General features: G+C 41.1%; 1 protein-coding gene across 1 annotated transcript; it reads right to left on the bottom strand.

The window, feature by feature from the left end:
* Positions 1–299: 299 nt before the first annotated feature.
* On the bottom strand, positions 300–8,191 carry ZNF488 (zinc finger protein 488). Its single transcript, XM_008950313.1, has 3 exons — positions 7,973–8,191; positions 3,312–3,540; positions 300–1,633 (listed from the first exon to the last, which is right to left on the bottom strand). The coding sequence occupies exons 1-3, from the start codon at positions 8,189–8,191 to the stop codon at positions 468–470; spliced, it is 1,614 nt and encodes a 537-aa protein (XP_008948561.1). The 3' UTR covers positions 300–467.
* Between the last annotated feature and the right edge of the window lie 5,635 nt (positions 8,192–13,826).

The raw sequence follows: 13,826 nt of genomic DNA, 5'->3' as shown, positions 1-13,826 counted from the left end.
CACTAGAAAAAGTATTGATGGACTATTTTTCTTTTAGTATATAAGCTCTGATTTTTTTATTGCTTAGAGATTCCTCATTCAGTGAGGTGGTTGTTACTTTGTATTTACATTGTACTGCACAGACAAGAGCAAATCAAATACAAGCAAAGAAAACTGTTTGCAAAACAGTATATTTTTTTCCCCCCAACTCTTAGCAAATTAATACTGCATGTGCATTCGTTTTACTAGTTTATTTCCTCAAAAATAGATTGACAAGGGCTAGGTTGATTTTTCAAAACTTACAATGCACTCAGACTCTTGTAAACATTTTATATTTTTTTGCAAAACATCTCTCATAAATCATTGTAAACAGTGATTTCCTGTAAGAAATGTAAATGTAAACTCAGAAAGAAATGGATACATATGAATGATGTGCCCCTTCTTTACCCAACCTGCCCAGTCCCTTGGTGAGATCTGTCTGCACAGCTCTAATTATGAGAAGTCATGTGCCGAGATAAATGGTGGCGTTCTCGGAAGTACTCATGGCAAATGGGACATGTTAGCTTCTCCTCTCGTCTCCTCTTGCACTGAGATTCAGTTGAGGAGTATTCTTTTTTGTGATGTGACCGCATGTGGAAGACTAAATCAGATGTCATGCGAAAGGACAGGTTGCATTTGGCACACCAGTTCTGGGCAGCCACTCCAAAGGGTGTGAAGGTAGGGGGAAGAAGAGTCAAGGAAGAGGAAGAGGAGGAAGACGTGGTGGTTGTGTTTTGTAACTGTCCTCCTGCTTGTTTGGGCCACGGTTCTGAGGTATATGGGAAAACATTGCTCTGAGTGATGCTTGTCTGCAGCATCTGAGCATTACACAAATCACTGACAAAGAACTTGGAATTGAGAAGAGTGCTGCAGCACATGATGTCTGTGGTGGCAATGAAGCCAGACAGCTCCCCCAGGCTCTTTGGTGACTCACTCACGGGATGAGAAGAATTTATTGCAGCTCTTTCTGTTAGACACTTACTGGGTTTGCTGAAAGCACTCTTCTGTTCTCCCCGGGCTCTAGTGGGCCACACAAAGGAGAATGCACTACCGGTGGAGTTCAGCAACATCTCCTTTGATACCTGCTCTTTACCAAGTGGGACAATGCCATCATCCTGTTCTGGCTCCTTTGGTCTCTCATTCCTCAGCTTCTCCTTTATCCTGCTGACCTCAGTGAAAGCACTCTGCTTTTGCTCTAAAGCATCCTTCCTAGCTGACTGCCTACCTGAACTAACCTTCCAGAAAGAACCAGCTAATGCATGCTCTCCCCCAGCCTCTTCCTTGCCCCCACAGTTATGTTCTTCACTTAGATTATTGGTTTTCTCTAACAACACTGCTTTCCTGCTCCTGTTGTTCTCAGCCTCTTCAGATTTTGCTCTCTTTTCTCCTCTGAGACCATGGACATCACCTTTACAAGCTGCCATTTTGACTTCTAGATCCCTTGCCAGGCTGTGGAAATTTGTGGTCTGCTCAGCTAAGTTGCTCTTTTCAGTCTTAGGGTTCTGGAAGTTTCTCCATATCAGGGTGCTCTTCTCCGGGACACATAGGAAGCGGACGTGGGAGAGATAGGAATGCTCACATTTAAAGAATCGTTTGCATTCTTGGCATCTCAACTCTGCAGAAACAGACAACAGATGATGAGTTTTGCAAGTGCAGAATCATGGACGGATGAACATCCTGACCCTGTAATTGACAGAAACAAAAAACCAGAAACATTTCTTGTGTCGTGCAAGATAACACAAGGTAAAGCTAATGCCAGTGCAGAATTAGGCCCCTTGCTGCTGTGGAAAATGGTTTACTCATTTTTCCCTCCATACACTACTTGCAGAAATGCTTTCATTCAGTCTCTCAAGACAAGTTTTTATGATGTAAATTGGCCAGTACAATGGTCTAGATAAAACCATACAGACTTTATGACAATTTGAAGTCTGAACCCAGATTTGGGCCTACATTTCCTCAGGAAATCACTGGCTTTAATATAGGCTGAATGTTAAATTCGATATACACCAGTCATAATGTGTTTTAGACTTGGATTTTGGCATGAGCCTCTATTTTCTGCATAGAGTACTCTGTAAGTTTAATACCTTTCACAAATCATATGGCAATAATGCCTGAAGCCCTTACTTAATGCTCATTTGGCAAACTCCTATACGCCGTAAGGCACTAAGGTGTATACACAGACTGTTCCTGTGGCACAGAAAATAATATCTAAAGTGAAAGAATGCTAGTGATGGTGAAGTGCTGGGGTTTAAACCCTCTGCCCTGAATGCGGGTTAGCACATGGATGATGTCCACAACCAGGCAAGAAAGACCCTCCTGATTGGTTTTCACCCAGGGTCTGGCCAGCCTTGGGTGGGAAGTGATGGGGAGATCTCCACCAGGTGCCCCCACCTTCCACATTAACTTGGAGGCGGGGCAAGAAGCCACCTCTATAAAAGCTGAGTGGTTATAGTGAGTTTGAGAGGTTTGTTTGTGTAGTGAATGTGTTGTGTGAGGCTTCTGGATATTGGAGGGATCCTCCTGACTGTGGCTTGTGGAGTTCCCAGGATGGCAAGGCTAGAACATGAACCGTCTCTGAGTCCCTACTATATAACTAACCTATACCAATTGTGTTTTTATCAACCAAAGGGAATGTACAAGAGTTTTGTTCCAGTCTAACTACATCAAAGTTTGGAGAAAATGACAGCTGGCATCAACCTTGGCATTGACCTGGCAGTTATTTTCTTGGTTGCTGTTGTCTAAATTTTTATTTTTTCAACAATTGCCAAGCCCATTTCTTTCAGAGTGATAAACTTTTAGCAATGTACCAGAATCAAAATCATTCCCTTTCCCTCATTACCACTGTCCCATTCTAAGCAAGCAGATTATGCTGCATGCAGTACTGCTTGGATTTTTATAACCCTGCTCATTTACAAGACTAAAGTTGAACAGGAACCCTCACCTGCTCCCTAAGTGAGCTAAAACAGGCATATTTACAGTTGCTATTTTAGCCTTTTAGGGTTCCAAGGTTTGTGGATAAACTTCCATTACATAGCTCAAAAAATTTGGCACTAATTGGTAGTGCATCACCCTCCACTGGAAAGTAGCAATGAAAATAGCATTGAGAACTGCAAATTTGTTCTTGCTCTGTGCGTCCAGCTCAACCCCCAAAGTAGAGGGTCTTTTCTTTTAGGTGACTGGCTAAGGATTTAGACAGGTTTTATTTCTTGTATTACAAGATCACCACATACTAAAGAAGCTGCAGATTCACTTCATTCCTCAGTGACCCCTGCAGTCAGGAATTTGGTACTTACCATTTTGAGGACTCTGAGCTTTTATTTCATTGAAACCCAAGAGGTTAGAAAGCTCCTCATCATACCAGACAAGCAGCTCCTCATTTTTGTTGATTTTCCTGGTAGAGCGATAATATAACTGACTGTTTTCTAAGTAAGCTTCCAAATTCTGCTCCTTGCTATTGGCAGCTGCTTGTACAAGTCTCATCCAAGGCAGTCCCGTGGGACTGTGCACAGAGGTAACATCTACCTGTGAGAAAGGACAAAAAAAAGGAAAGTTTAAAGTCTTGATAGTCAGAATAGAATTCCATTAAATTCAAGAACAAAGCCTTTTTTCTGCCTCACACAGAGCCATTGTGCTGCAGTTGTGGGCCCAATTTGTATGCCAGTGCAATCAATTTGACAAAATCATAGGGAGAAGGCTTCACCAATGTGAGTGCGGAGAGCTCTGGGAATACAGCTGCATGAAGGAAGAAAGAGGCACTGGTGCTCACATGTAACCTCTCATGGCAATGCCAGGGCTGCCACGTTGGTCAAACCCTAGCCCATTCATGGCAAAGCTGATGTCCCTTGTTGGATGCAGGTTTTCCCATGGGATTGCCAGATGTGGATCACACAGGTACAGAAGGTATGCTTCTCTGTAAGTGGGGGTCTAAATCCCATGGGAAAATGTGATATGAGTCAGAAGAGGTGTAAGTGCTGTGGTCTGGGGGTGTGAGATGCACAGACCCCTGGATCAGTGCAGCGTGAGCCCAGAAATGAACACGCACGCTAGCAGTAATGCATGTGGAGTTCTTCACTGGTGTAAGAGGATATGGATCAGGAGGTGTAATAATCTCTGATGTGCTTCCACACTCCAAGGAGAGAACATCCTGCTTATACAACTGTTTGGCTAGATTACATAAAAATCAGATTCTAGTAAATACAACCGAAAACCACTTACATGATATCTTTCCTTGTTCATAACGAAAATTATATATTCCTATTCCTGCCTTTGATAAATCAGTTAAATTAATTTCAGGATATCTAAACAGATAAAAACTTGTCAGTTTTTATATGAATATTTTTCATTAAATTATTTTTGAGAGTTATGAGGGGTTGATTTATTTTCAGTATGTGTGCATTCAGAAATACCAAACAGATTAAGTTAAAAAAATACTGCTTAGGTTGCAAGGTCAGGCACTCAGAAGTTAATTTTTTTTTTTTTAAGTGTGCTGCTCAAATTAAATTTCCCTTTGCTGTGTATATTACAACATAGTCCTGTTACATATACCGCTTTCTTCAGAAGACTTAAAAGTCATTTAGTCACAGGTTGCCTATGCTGTGGAAATAATATAACTATAAAACATTTAGCTTAGTCTTCCTCATTCAGCATGTGGCTCCCATCTTAGTTACTTTATTGCATTTGCTCTGAATAGGGAATGATTTATTTCTTCATAGGTTTTTCCTTGATATTTACCACAGCAGATCTATGTCCTCTGCCGTATTTGAAAGACGTGGAAGGCTTTTTTGTAGCTTGAAGGCTGAAACATAGAGTGATCAAGGGCAACATTTACATGCATAAAAAGCCTCAACTAATATTTGAAGCACTTAGTAATTGTTTAGGAAGGAAGGAGCTTGGAAATGAAAAATGTTGAATGACAAGTATGATCTAAATTTTACCCCAAGCAATGTATAGCTCTTTGTTTTCCACTAATTGCAGGGCAGCCATTCATTGGTATTTGATATCAGAAACAGTGTTTTGGCTATTTCTTTCTCTGGTTTTAACTCCCTCTGTTTATTACCTACCATGAAAAGCGTGACCACATTAGTAACTTGAATACAAGAAGGAAACATTCAGGGACTATTAAGAGTTAAATAGTATAAAGGAGAAAATAAATTATCATGCCCTGTAACTGGCCCTCTAAACACCATGGTAACAAACAATGATTGAGAAGTACAAAGTCTGACAGCAACACAGCCACACCTACCTGCCCAGAATGGTTGTAACTAATAGCTACGACAGATGCTGTCATTTATTAGTTTGTGTTTCAGAAATACTGAGCATCCACCTGGTGCTATAAGCAAAGTCAAAGGGAACGCAGTTGCTCCAGGAACCAGGACACCATGGAAAGATGAGAGAGCTTAAAGAAGGTGTGGAGGAGTAAAGGACAGAACATAAGATCTGGGTGTTGTCAACTAGAAGGATGCACCAACTTCAGTTTTTCCATGTGTTTAGAGGCACTACAAACCGTGCAAGTTCACCCTCTTCTGGAGATAACAATCCCTCGGATGAGTCTTTTGCACCCATATATGAGGTAGAGGTCACAGCCCAACAGAGTCAATCACAGCTAGGCTATGGAGGTGATGTGGCTTCCTTGATAGAGGCTGGAGAAGAAGGGATAGAATATGATTCTTCCTTAGAACCCAGAAGAAGCTGTAAGGGGCAGAGTAGCTCAGTGGGACAGACAGCTTTGTAAGGGGCTGGTTTGCTTTCTGCAGTAAACAACTGGCTGGAAAGAACTACCTGTGCCAACAGTTGCCAAGGCATTTTCTTTGCCCAAGAGTACAAATTGGCCCAAGGAGCATAAATGTCTCCAAGAGGATGGGGAAAAAAAAAATACCATAGAGCTCCTTTCTGAATTAAACATAAAAGCCCAAGTTGAGAAAACCATTGTTAGAAATAATATTCTCCAAAATCTTGCAGGAGGGCTGCTGAACTACAATGAACGTGAATCTCAGCTGTGAAGAATCCACCTTGGCAAATTATTCTGGTATGTGTTCTGTTTGTACCTTAGCCAGCTTATCAAAACCTATTTCATGTTTCATACCTCAGTGCCATGATAGAAACATAGTATCATGATTGAATTGTTAATTGTCTACATGCAGAGTTAGGAGCTTAACAATAGTTCCTCAGTTCTGGAAGATTTACCTTCAATTATAAGTAGTTACAAGGGTATGAGGCTACTAATTGCACCTGAAACAGCTACTTGCATAGAATTTGATGTATTTGCTGCCAAAAGACAGAGATCTGAGCCAACTCAGGCATCCAATTTCACAGCTGTATAACAATTACTTAGCTCAAATGTAGCAAAACACTAGAGCCATCCTTCTGGAGTGCTCCTCTGAGGTAGAAACCCTTTGACGCTCTTTCTTCAGTCTACAGTCAACCCAAAACTCCCAGGCAAAATACAGAAATATTCCATAAACAAAGCCTCATTTCAGGAGAGACTTTTCTCAAAAGGGCTTGTAGTTCTTCTGGTGTACTAACAAGACTGACCAATCAAGGGAACTTGTGCCAGATAAACAGTCAGGAAAACCCCCACGCCTCTTGTCTTTCTTAATTCATTTAAAACAAAAGTGTCAAACAGATATCTCCCAACTTCTGCACCTTCCATATTAGAATCACAGAACCACAGAATGATTTGGGTTGGAAGGGACCTTAAAGGTCATCTAGTTCCAACCTGCCTGTCATGGACCCGAACACTTTCCACTAGCTCGTGTTGCTCAAAGCCCCTCCAACCTGGCCTTGAACACTTTCAGGGAAGGGGCATCCACAACTTCTCTGGGCAACCAGTTCCAGTGTCTCATCATCCTCACAGTAAAGAATTTCTTCCTTATATCTAATCTAAATCTACCCTCTTTCAGTATGAAGCTGCTACCTCTCATCCTATCACTACACTTCCTGACAAAGAGTCTCATCCCATCTTTCCTGTAGGTGCCTCCATAGCACAGAAATCTTAGGAGAACCTGGATATCTCCCAGCTCCATCTATGCCATAGCATGTGGGAAATTTGCTTGCCTCGCATTGTAAAATACTACCTCTCTATGTTTATCTAGCCCAATGATGGCTGAGATGCACTCCAAGACACAGAAAGCCAATGTCAGAGGACAGTATGAGAAATATGAATTGTCCAATGAAAATGTTATGATAAACAATGGCTAGGGAATAAAAAAAATTGGAAACCAGAGCTGGAGAATTAACAATCCATCACAGTCCTTCCTCATCTTTCTGACCTTCCCTATATGACAGTTCCTTTTTTTGTTTTTTTTTCACAGAGATACCTCTTTGGCTTCTCTACAGTGATTGAAAAGTGCAGCTCTAATGCACACATATATATCTAAGGCAACATTAGGAGGTTCATGTACTAGTAGCAATAAGTTGTGGCTGCTTGAGTATTATGTGGGCTAGTTTCCTGACATACAGTTCTGTGCTGAGATCATTGCCATTTTGAATTTACTTTTATGGATAACTGAGCAAAGTGGGTTAATGCTTGCTCAGATCTATCAATAGGTGCTGTGAATGTACCACCTGCATGAATCAGTGCAATGCCAGTCTTCACTCTCTGCTCTCACAGGGATATCACATCTCCTCATACATCTCCTTTGTAAGGACAAAATGCGAGAATGAAGTTTCTAAACTATTTGTCCCTCTTTCCTCAGATTCCCAGTCAGTACAGAAGTGGGTCATCAGTCATCAGCGTAGAAGTGGGACCTTGTTTTCCTCTTGCAAAGAAAAGAGTTTCACTGAGACCCCTCCAGTCTACAGCTCATAAATCAGAAAGCACTGGCTTCTTCTCCCCTTTAAAGGAGCTGTTAGTTGTGCTGAAGAAAACAAAGACCTACCCCTTGGCAAAACTACCTTCTCAGGTATGGTGTAATCCTTTTTGGTGTGACTAACACTAAATGCTGCTTTTGCCTACCTTAAACACATAGTGGATGTTCCGTCTATCAGAACACTTCAGAGCAATAAAAGCTACAGTGTCCAGCAGGGTGTTCTGGAGCATGCAGGGTCCAAAAACAACTTCTTCGGGAATGTCTTGTGTGGTATGAACAGTGGCCAATGTGTCTGGAAAATGGTGATGCAGAAGTTTGTTGTCACTTGTCCAAAGGAATTTAGGCAAAGATGTAAGTTCCATCATAAATCTGTAAAACAAACAAGAAATCACATTTGCAATAGAGATGGAAATGGCAGGGGACACTACTACTTACAGTATCAAGACTTCCAGAAGCTGTAGGTGAATGGTAAGACCATGCCAAGACCTTGCTGGTTACAGAGTTTATGACTTTATTAACTTCCAGCTCAGAAAAAGGAAAATGACTTTTCACTAAACCAAAATCTCAGGTTTTAAGCAAGTGAGTTACTCTTTTCTGGAATAGGCAAACGCTCCCAGAGTTCAACTCCTGCTACACTGCTACTCTCTACAGCCAGGAATAAGAAGCTTTGGAAACAGTAAGCAAAATTTTCAGTAAGTGGAAATATTCTTGTTCAGCATATTCTCAGATATCCTTCTTATTTATTAGTAGTAGTCTGTAGAAGTATGAAGAAAGGTAGAAAAGGAAAACAAGAAAAAAGCAAGTATTTTTTGAAATGCATTTTGAAAAGTTGTGCTTTCTGATTTGGGTGTGAAACATCAGTCTAGTTTCTGGTTAAGTTACTACAAAACCAGGAATAAATTGAGTCACAAGTCTATCCAATCTGAATGCACAAAATCTGTGGAGACTGACAAAAAAGATTTTCATCCCATCTCAATATATATATATATATATAAGATATTACTTATTTGCAATTGCTGGGCAAACAAGATTAGATTATGACCCTTTGCATGGTGGTACCCTTAGTGTCATGTTAATAGAGATTGTTACTTTAGAGTCCTTAGAGGATGAATTTTCCTGCCCTGAATGTAGAATATTGCATTTTTCAGAGCAGAGCCAATTTCTGCAATACATGAGCCACAAACTGAGAACTCTATACACAGTGAAGAGGCAGGTTTGTGCTATTTGTCATTCTAAGCTTCTCTAGGTTTTTAATAAAGATATTGCCATCTCCAGCTCCCAGCTGGAGGTCATGCCATCAGGAGCTGGATCAGGTCCATTAGGCAGAGAAAATTAAAGAGAACAGCAACAAGCCCTGAAGAGGCCTTAGCCTAATAAATACTGAGATAGAAGGGGTGAAGATCCAGTTTAATCTTTCTCACTCTCTGCCAACAGAATTGATTTGTTAATCACTGACTCATGACTTAAACTGAAGTGATATAAAGTGCTCAGGAGAATTGCACTGAATTAACTAAATCAATTTCTAAATCAGTATAGTTAATTCTGTATAATTTCTTCCTGGTAGGCAAGGTCTAAGGCCCTACTATCAAAATTGTTATATATGCAGTAAGTAGTTAACATCTGAAGGATGAAGGCCTAAACCAGAAAACCAAGGAAAACAGTGGTATGTAAATAGTAAAAAACAAACAAACAACTGTAGATGTTTTGCTAGAGACTAGTTGCTAAGAGAACGACAGACTGGGTTTCTGCTTTCTGTTAATTATGAGTTTCATTGCATGATTTCTCAATAATCTCCTAAAGTTACTACTGATGTGAGAATAAAAGAATGTGGTCTGTGTACTTTTGTACAATATATAAAATATACCTAGATAAGTACAACCTACTTGTATTTTTGTGTTTCCATATAAAGTATAACAATTTTTAACAAATGGAAATAGTCAGTGTATTTATTTTAAATAATACAAAAAAAAAAAAAATATGTTCCAAACCAATCAGAAAATAAATTTGAGACCTAAAATGCTTAAAAGTCTCTCTAGATTAGAAAAAAAAAATGTAGAAAATAAATTATAACCTGAGACAGCTTTTTCTAAAGCATTCACCTTCAGGAAATTCCTGATTCTTCTAACATTATTCTACTTATCCACTTAGGACCCTAGAAGCTAGCTTTTCTTACTAAGATTTCCCTTTCTCTGAAATTAATCTGAATTTCTTCATGTAAACTGAGTGAGTGCTGTGCCTTGGCACACTGCTGTCATTCCAGAGGAAACAGAAATCCAGGGCTCTCAAAGCTGAGTTTTCAGTGGAGAAGGATGCTGGATTTGAGCACATGCACGTTTCCTAGGAAGTGGACGGGTGCTACCAGTGTGCAGTCAGCCTCTTCCTCCAGAAATCTCAGCCCAAGAGCAGATAATGGGAATCTGAAGAAGCTACGCTCCCTTCCAGCTAGCTACTGCTGCCTGCTACTTCTGTTTCAGCAGCTTTTCAAAGAGCTATCATAAATCCAATCCTAACAAGAACCATTTCTCCCAAGACTGAAAACGTGTGGACACCAAGAAAAACGGTAAGATTTATGTGTAACAGCACCACCTAGTGATTTCTGCCATAATATGTGTCCCAAAAAAAAGATTCACAAAGGGGCAGGACATGCTTTAGCATTGTTACAAGCCGGGTCTGCAAACAGCAGCTCCCAGACCACATCCACAGCCCACACCTCCAACCCAGATGGCTCTTCTGATCTCCTCGGTGAAGGTAGCAACACTTCCTTCCCAGCGACGTGTGTGCTACTTGCTGTGCTGCTTACTCCCTAGCCCCAAATCCTGAATGCAGAAAGGCTTCCACAGACCCAAAAGGAAGGACAAGAACTAATCCCCTGGACACAGGAGCCTCTCTGTCCTGCAGGCTCATCCTCCCTTCTGGGGAGGGGAAAGGAAGCCACCACTCCTCCTTAGAAGCACTGCCCTATGGCAAAGATATCTGGCCATGGGGTGGGTAAATCAATATTTATTCTCCAGTAAATAAATCAATGTGCCTTTCTTCAGTTACATTTCATTCACCTAGATTGATGGGATATGGGAAATGCAGGTTAATAAGGAATATCAGATATTTTTAAATAGACCTTTCCTCTATCCAACCTCAGCATCCCTCAAACTGAATATGCCATTATGGTTTTCTTATATCTAAGTGACTTGTGAATTAGTTAAAGATCTGTGATGGGTAAAAAAATCCCTCAAACATACAGGCATAAATGCCAAAGTCTCAAAATGCTGCCTTGGCAGCTGTGGTTGCATTCAACTCTTGCTCAGAAGGGTCAACTTTGAGAAAAGTTATGGAAAGGATGTACTCTGTGTACACAGCAAATGGGCTCAATACGGTCAGACTTGTACCAGAAGCCTTTGGCATGGGGAGATCAATCTCTTCAAATAATTTGTCGAATGCACCATCTAGTGTAACATCTCAGTATAACACAGTGTCCCAAGACAAAGCAACAGCAGGACATTCACGAGCCTCTAGCATTTTGAGCCTGTTGCATCACTGCAGCTTCTGAGCACTTTGTCAGGCACAAATTGCTTCTCTCATGAGTGGGTCCTTTTCTCTGCTGCATTCTGCTCAAGCAGGAGGTTAGGTGCCTCCAAAGATACTGAGCTTTGTAGGATCAGGTCTGGGTTATGTCAGGTAGGGAGAGTAAATTTGCAGCGTTCTCTTTTTGAAACACAGAAGGTAGACTGAAGATGTGCTGCTGGTACTCAGAGTGGAGAGTGGTGACACTGCAGCATCTTCAGAAGAAAGAGTGAAACTTTTTTCTACAGTCTCCAAACAGCTTGAGAAAACTCTTCCCTCTTCATGGACAAGCTTTCAACTTGTGCTACAGAGGCAAGTTCACCACCTGAAGAGTAACAGCAAGCAAGCATGACCACTGCTTTCAGAAATGAGCTGTTACAGATGCAAAGGGACGTGCTGCATCCTTTGGGCTTTCCGACCCGGGCCAGCACACCCTCAGAGGTTTCCATTACAAAGTACAGATTCATTCACAGGACAGTGGATTACACCTACTCGAACAAGTCCTGTAGAGGTGAGGGGTGGTAGGGGGTTCTCTGATAGCCAGAGCCCTTATCTTGGAGAACTAAAATACTGACCTCCCCAAGAGTAAAGATTGAGTCTTGAAATATGACTTGAGAGGAGACAGAGAAATTTAATTGATTTATTTTCTGAACACTCTGGTGGAGCAAAGGAAATGCAACAGATGAGTTGAAGGGTGATAAAAGGACCATGGTCAACAGGAGTAAGAAATGAAGGTGAGCTAAGTAACTATAAAATCTTTTCAGGCATCACTTCAGTATTATGGCTAGACTGTGGGACCCAGAAGCTGCAGTGTAAAAGAGGGTACCCACAAACACAGACACAACCTAAGTAATGTATTTCTACATTGCACACTTTTAAAAATCACTTTTTAATGGTTTTTTTCCTGTTAAAAGAAACATATCAGGCTGCATAGCAATTTCAAGGAAGTTTACTAACATAGATTTTACCTTTGTCCCATCAGTTTGAGGATAGTAGTGTCTGGACAGTGCACATGGAGGTGCCTTTTCAGCAAAGCTCAGGAAAGTTTATCAGTATCCCAAGCCTAAATTCGACCAGTGCTCCTCCCTCAGTAAGTTCAGTAAAATACTTATTGACACTCCACAAGAGTAGATCTCAACGGGGTATGGGCACGAGATTGCCCAGGGCCCTAATCAGCTCTGCTCTTTTCAGTCCTGCCACCATTCATTGCAGACCCAGAGACAGCCAAGGAGTGACAGTGTGCAGGGTCAGGTCTGACTGCTGCCAGAAGAGCATCTGCTGGGTTCTCAGAGAGGTGTGCCTACACCGTGCCAGCATGTGGTGCAGGTTTGCTGCATAACAGTCAGTGCAGCCTCAAAGATTGAAAGCACCAGCAGACAGCTCAGTATTGCTGAAACAAAGCAGCACCACATGTAGTGCTTAAAAAGAGGTGACAGAAATGAGCTAGAGCAGAGTACAAGCACAGTTAAGTAGGCCAGAACATAAATCCAAAAAACCTCTCAAGTCAGATGAAAGTTTAATTTTGATCTAGACTAAGCTCTACATGCTTTTCATTTGGTTATAATCTAAAGCAAAAACTTAAGCCACAACCAAAAATGCTTGTATTTTTGCAAAATTTTCCTTAGTTTTCAGGACCCTCCAACTTGAATGAGAGTTCTACCAAACCACAAACTCAGTACTTGACCTCTTGTTTAATTCTAAATCCAGTCTCAATACAGATCTCGCATCTTTGCAAACAGTCTTCACAGTCTAAGGAGTCACACTCATTAAGAATCCACCAATGGAGCCATCATGAGAAAAGGAGAAGGTATACTAGAATGCCTGGCATTTTTCTTCAACAGGCTGAAGTAGGTGAGAAAGAAGCCTCACATTTTTCATAGCAAGCAAAGAACAGAGAAAATGATCCTAACAGAATATTCTCCATCATTTCACCTAATCAATTATCCTTATGTTATTGATTTCCACACCTTAGCTACCTCCCTTAAGGAATAATAATTCTGCTGTGTTCTCACGCCTTACAGGTTTGACAGGTGTTGTACATATGACTACTTCACTCTTCCTCTACTGTATAGCCAAGTTTACAGAAATCTGTCACAAGGCTCTTTGTGAAGGTCACATCTTCAGCTCTGTAGCATGCACACAATGATATGCTTGCCTCAAACTGTCAATGTTGGGACTGCCATCGCTTCCCTGAGATATGACCCCCTCATGCAACATAATCCTGCTGTTCTCACTGATGTTCTGCATAAGCAGTTCCTACCCCTCTTGGCTCACCCACACACATCTCTGAAAGGGTGAAATAAAATGCATATTTATAGTGTGTTAGTAGCACATCAGAGTCAGATCACCTGTTAGACGAGGGGTACTCTCCATATTCTATCTGTCACAGATATGAACTCTTCATATGGATGAGTTTAGGGACTTGCTGTTTAATGGACTCTT

Source organism: Merops nubicus, unplaced genomic scaffold, assembly GCF_000691845.1.
Source record: "Merops nubicus isolate BGI_N331 unplaced genomic scaffold, ASM69184v1 scaffold11332, whole genome shotgun sequence".
NCBI classification, from domain to species: Eukaryota; Metazoa; Chordata; class Aves; order Coraciiformes; family Meropidae; genus Merops; species Merops nubicus.
Note: the sequence above shows the minus strand (reverse complement) of the source record. Positions and strands in the feature narration are given on the sequence as shown.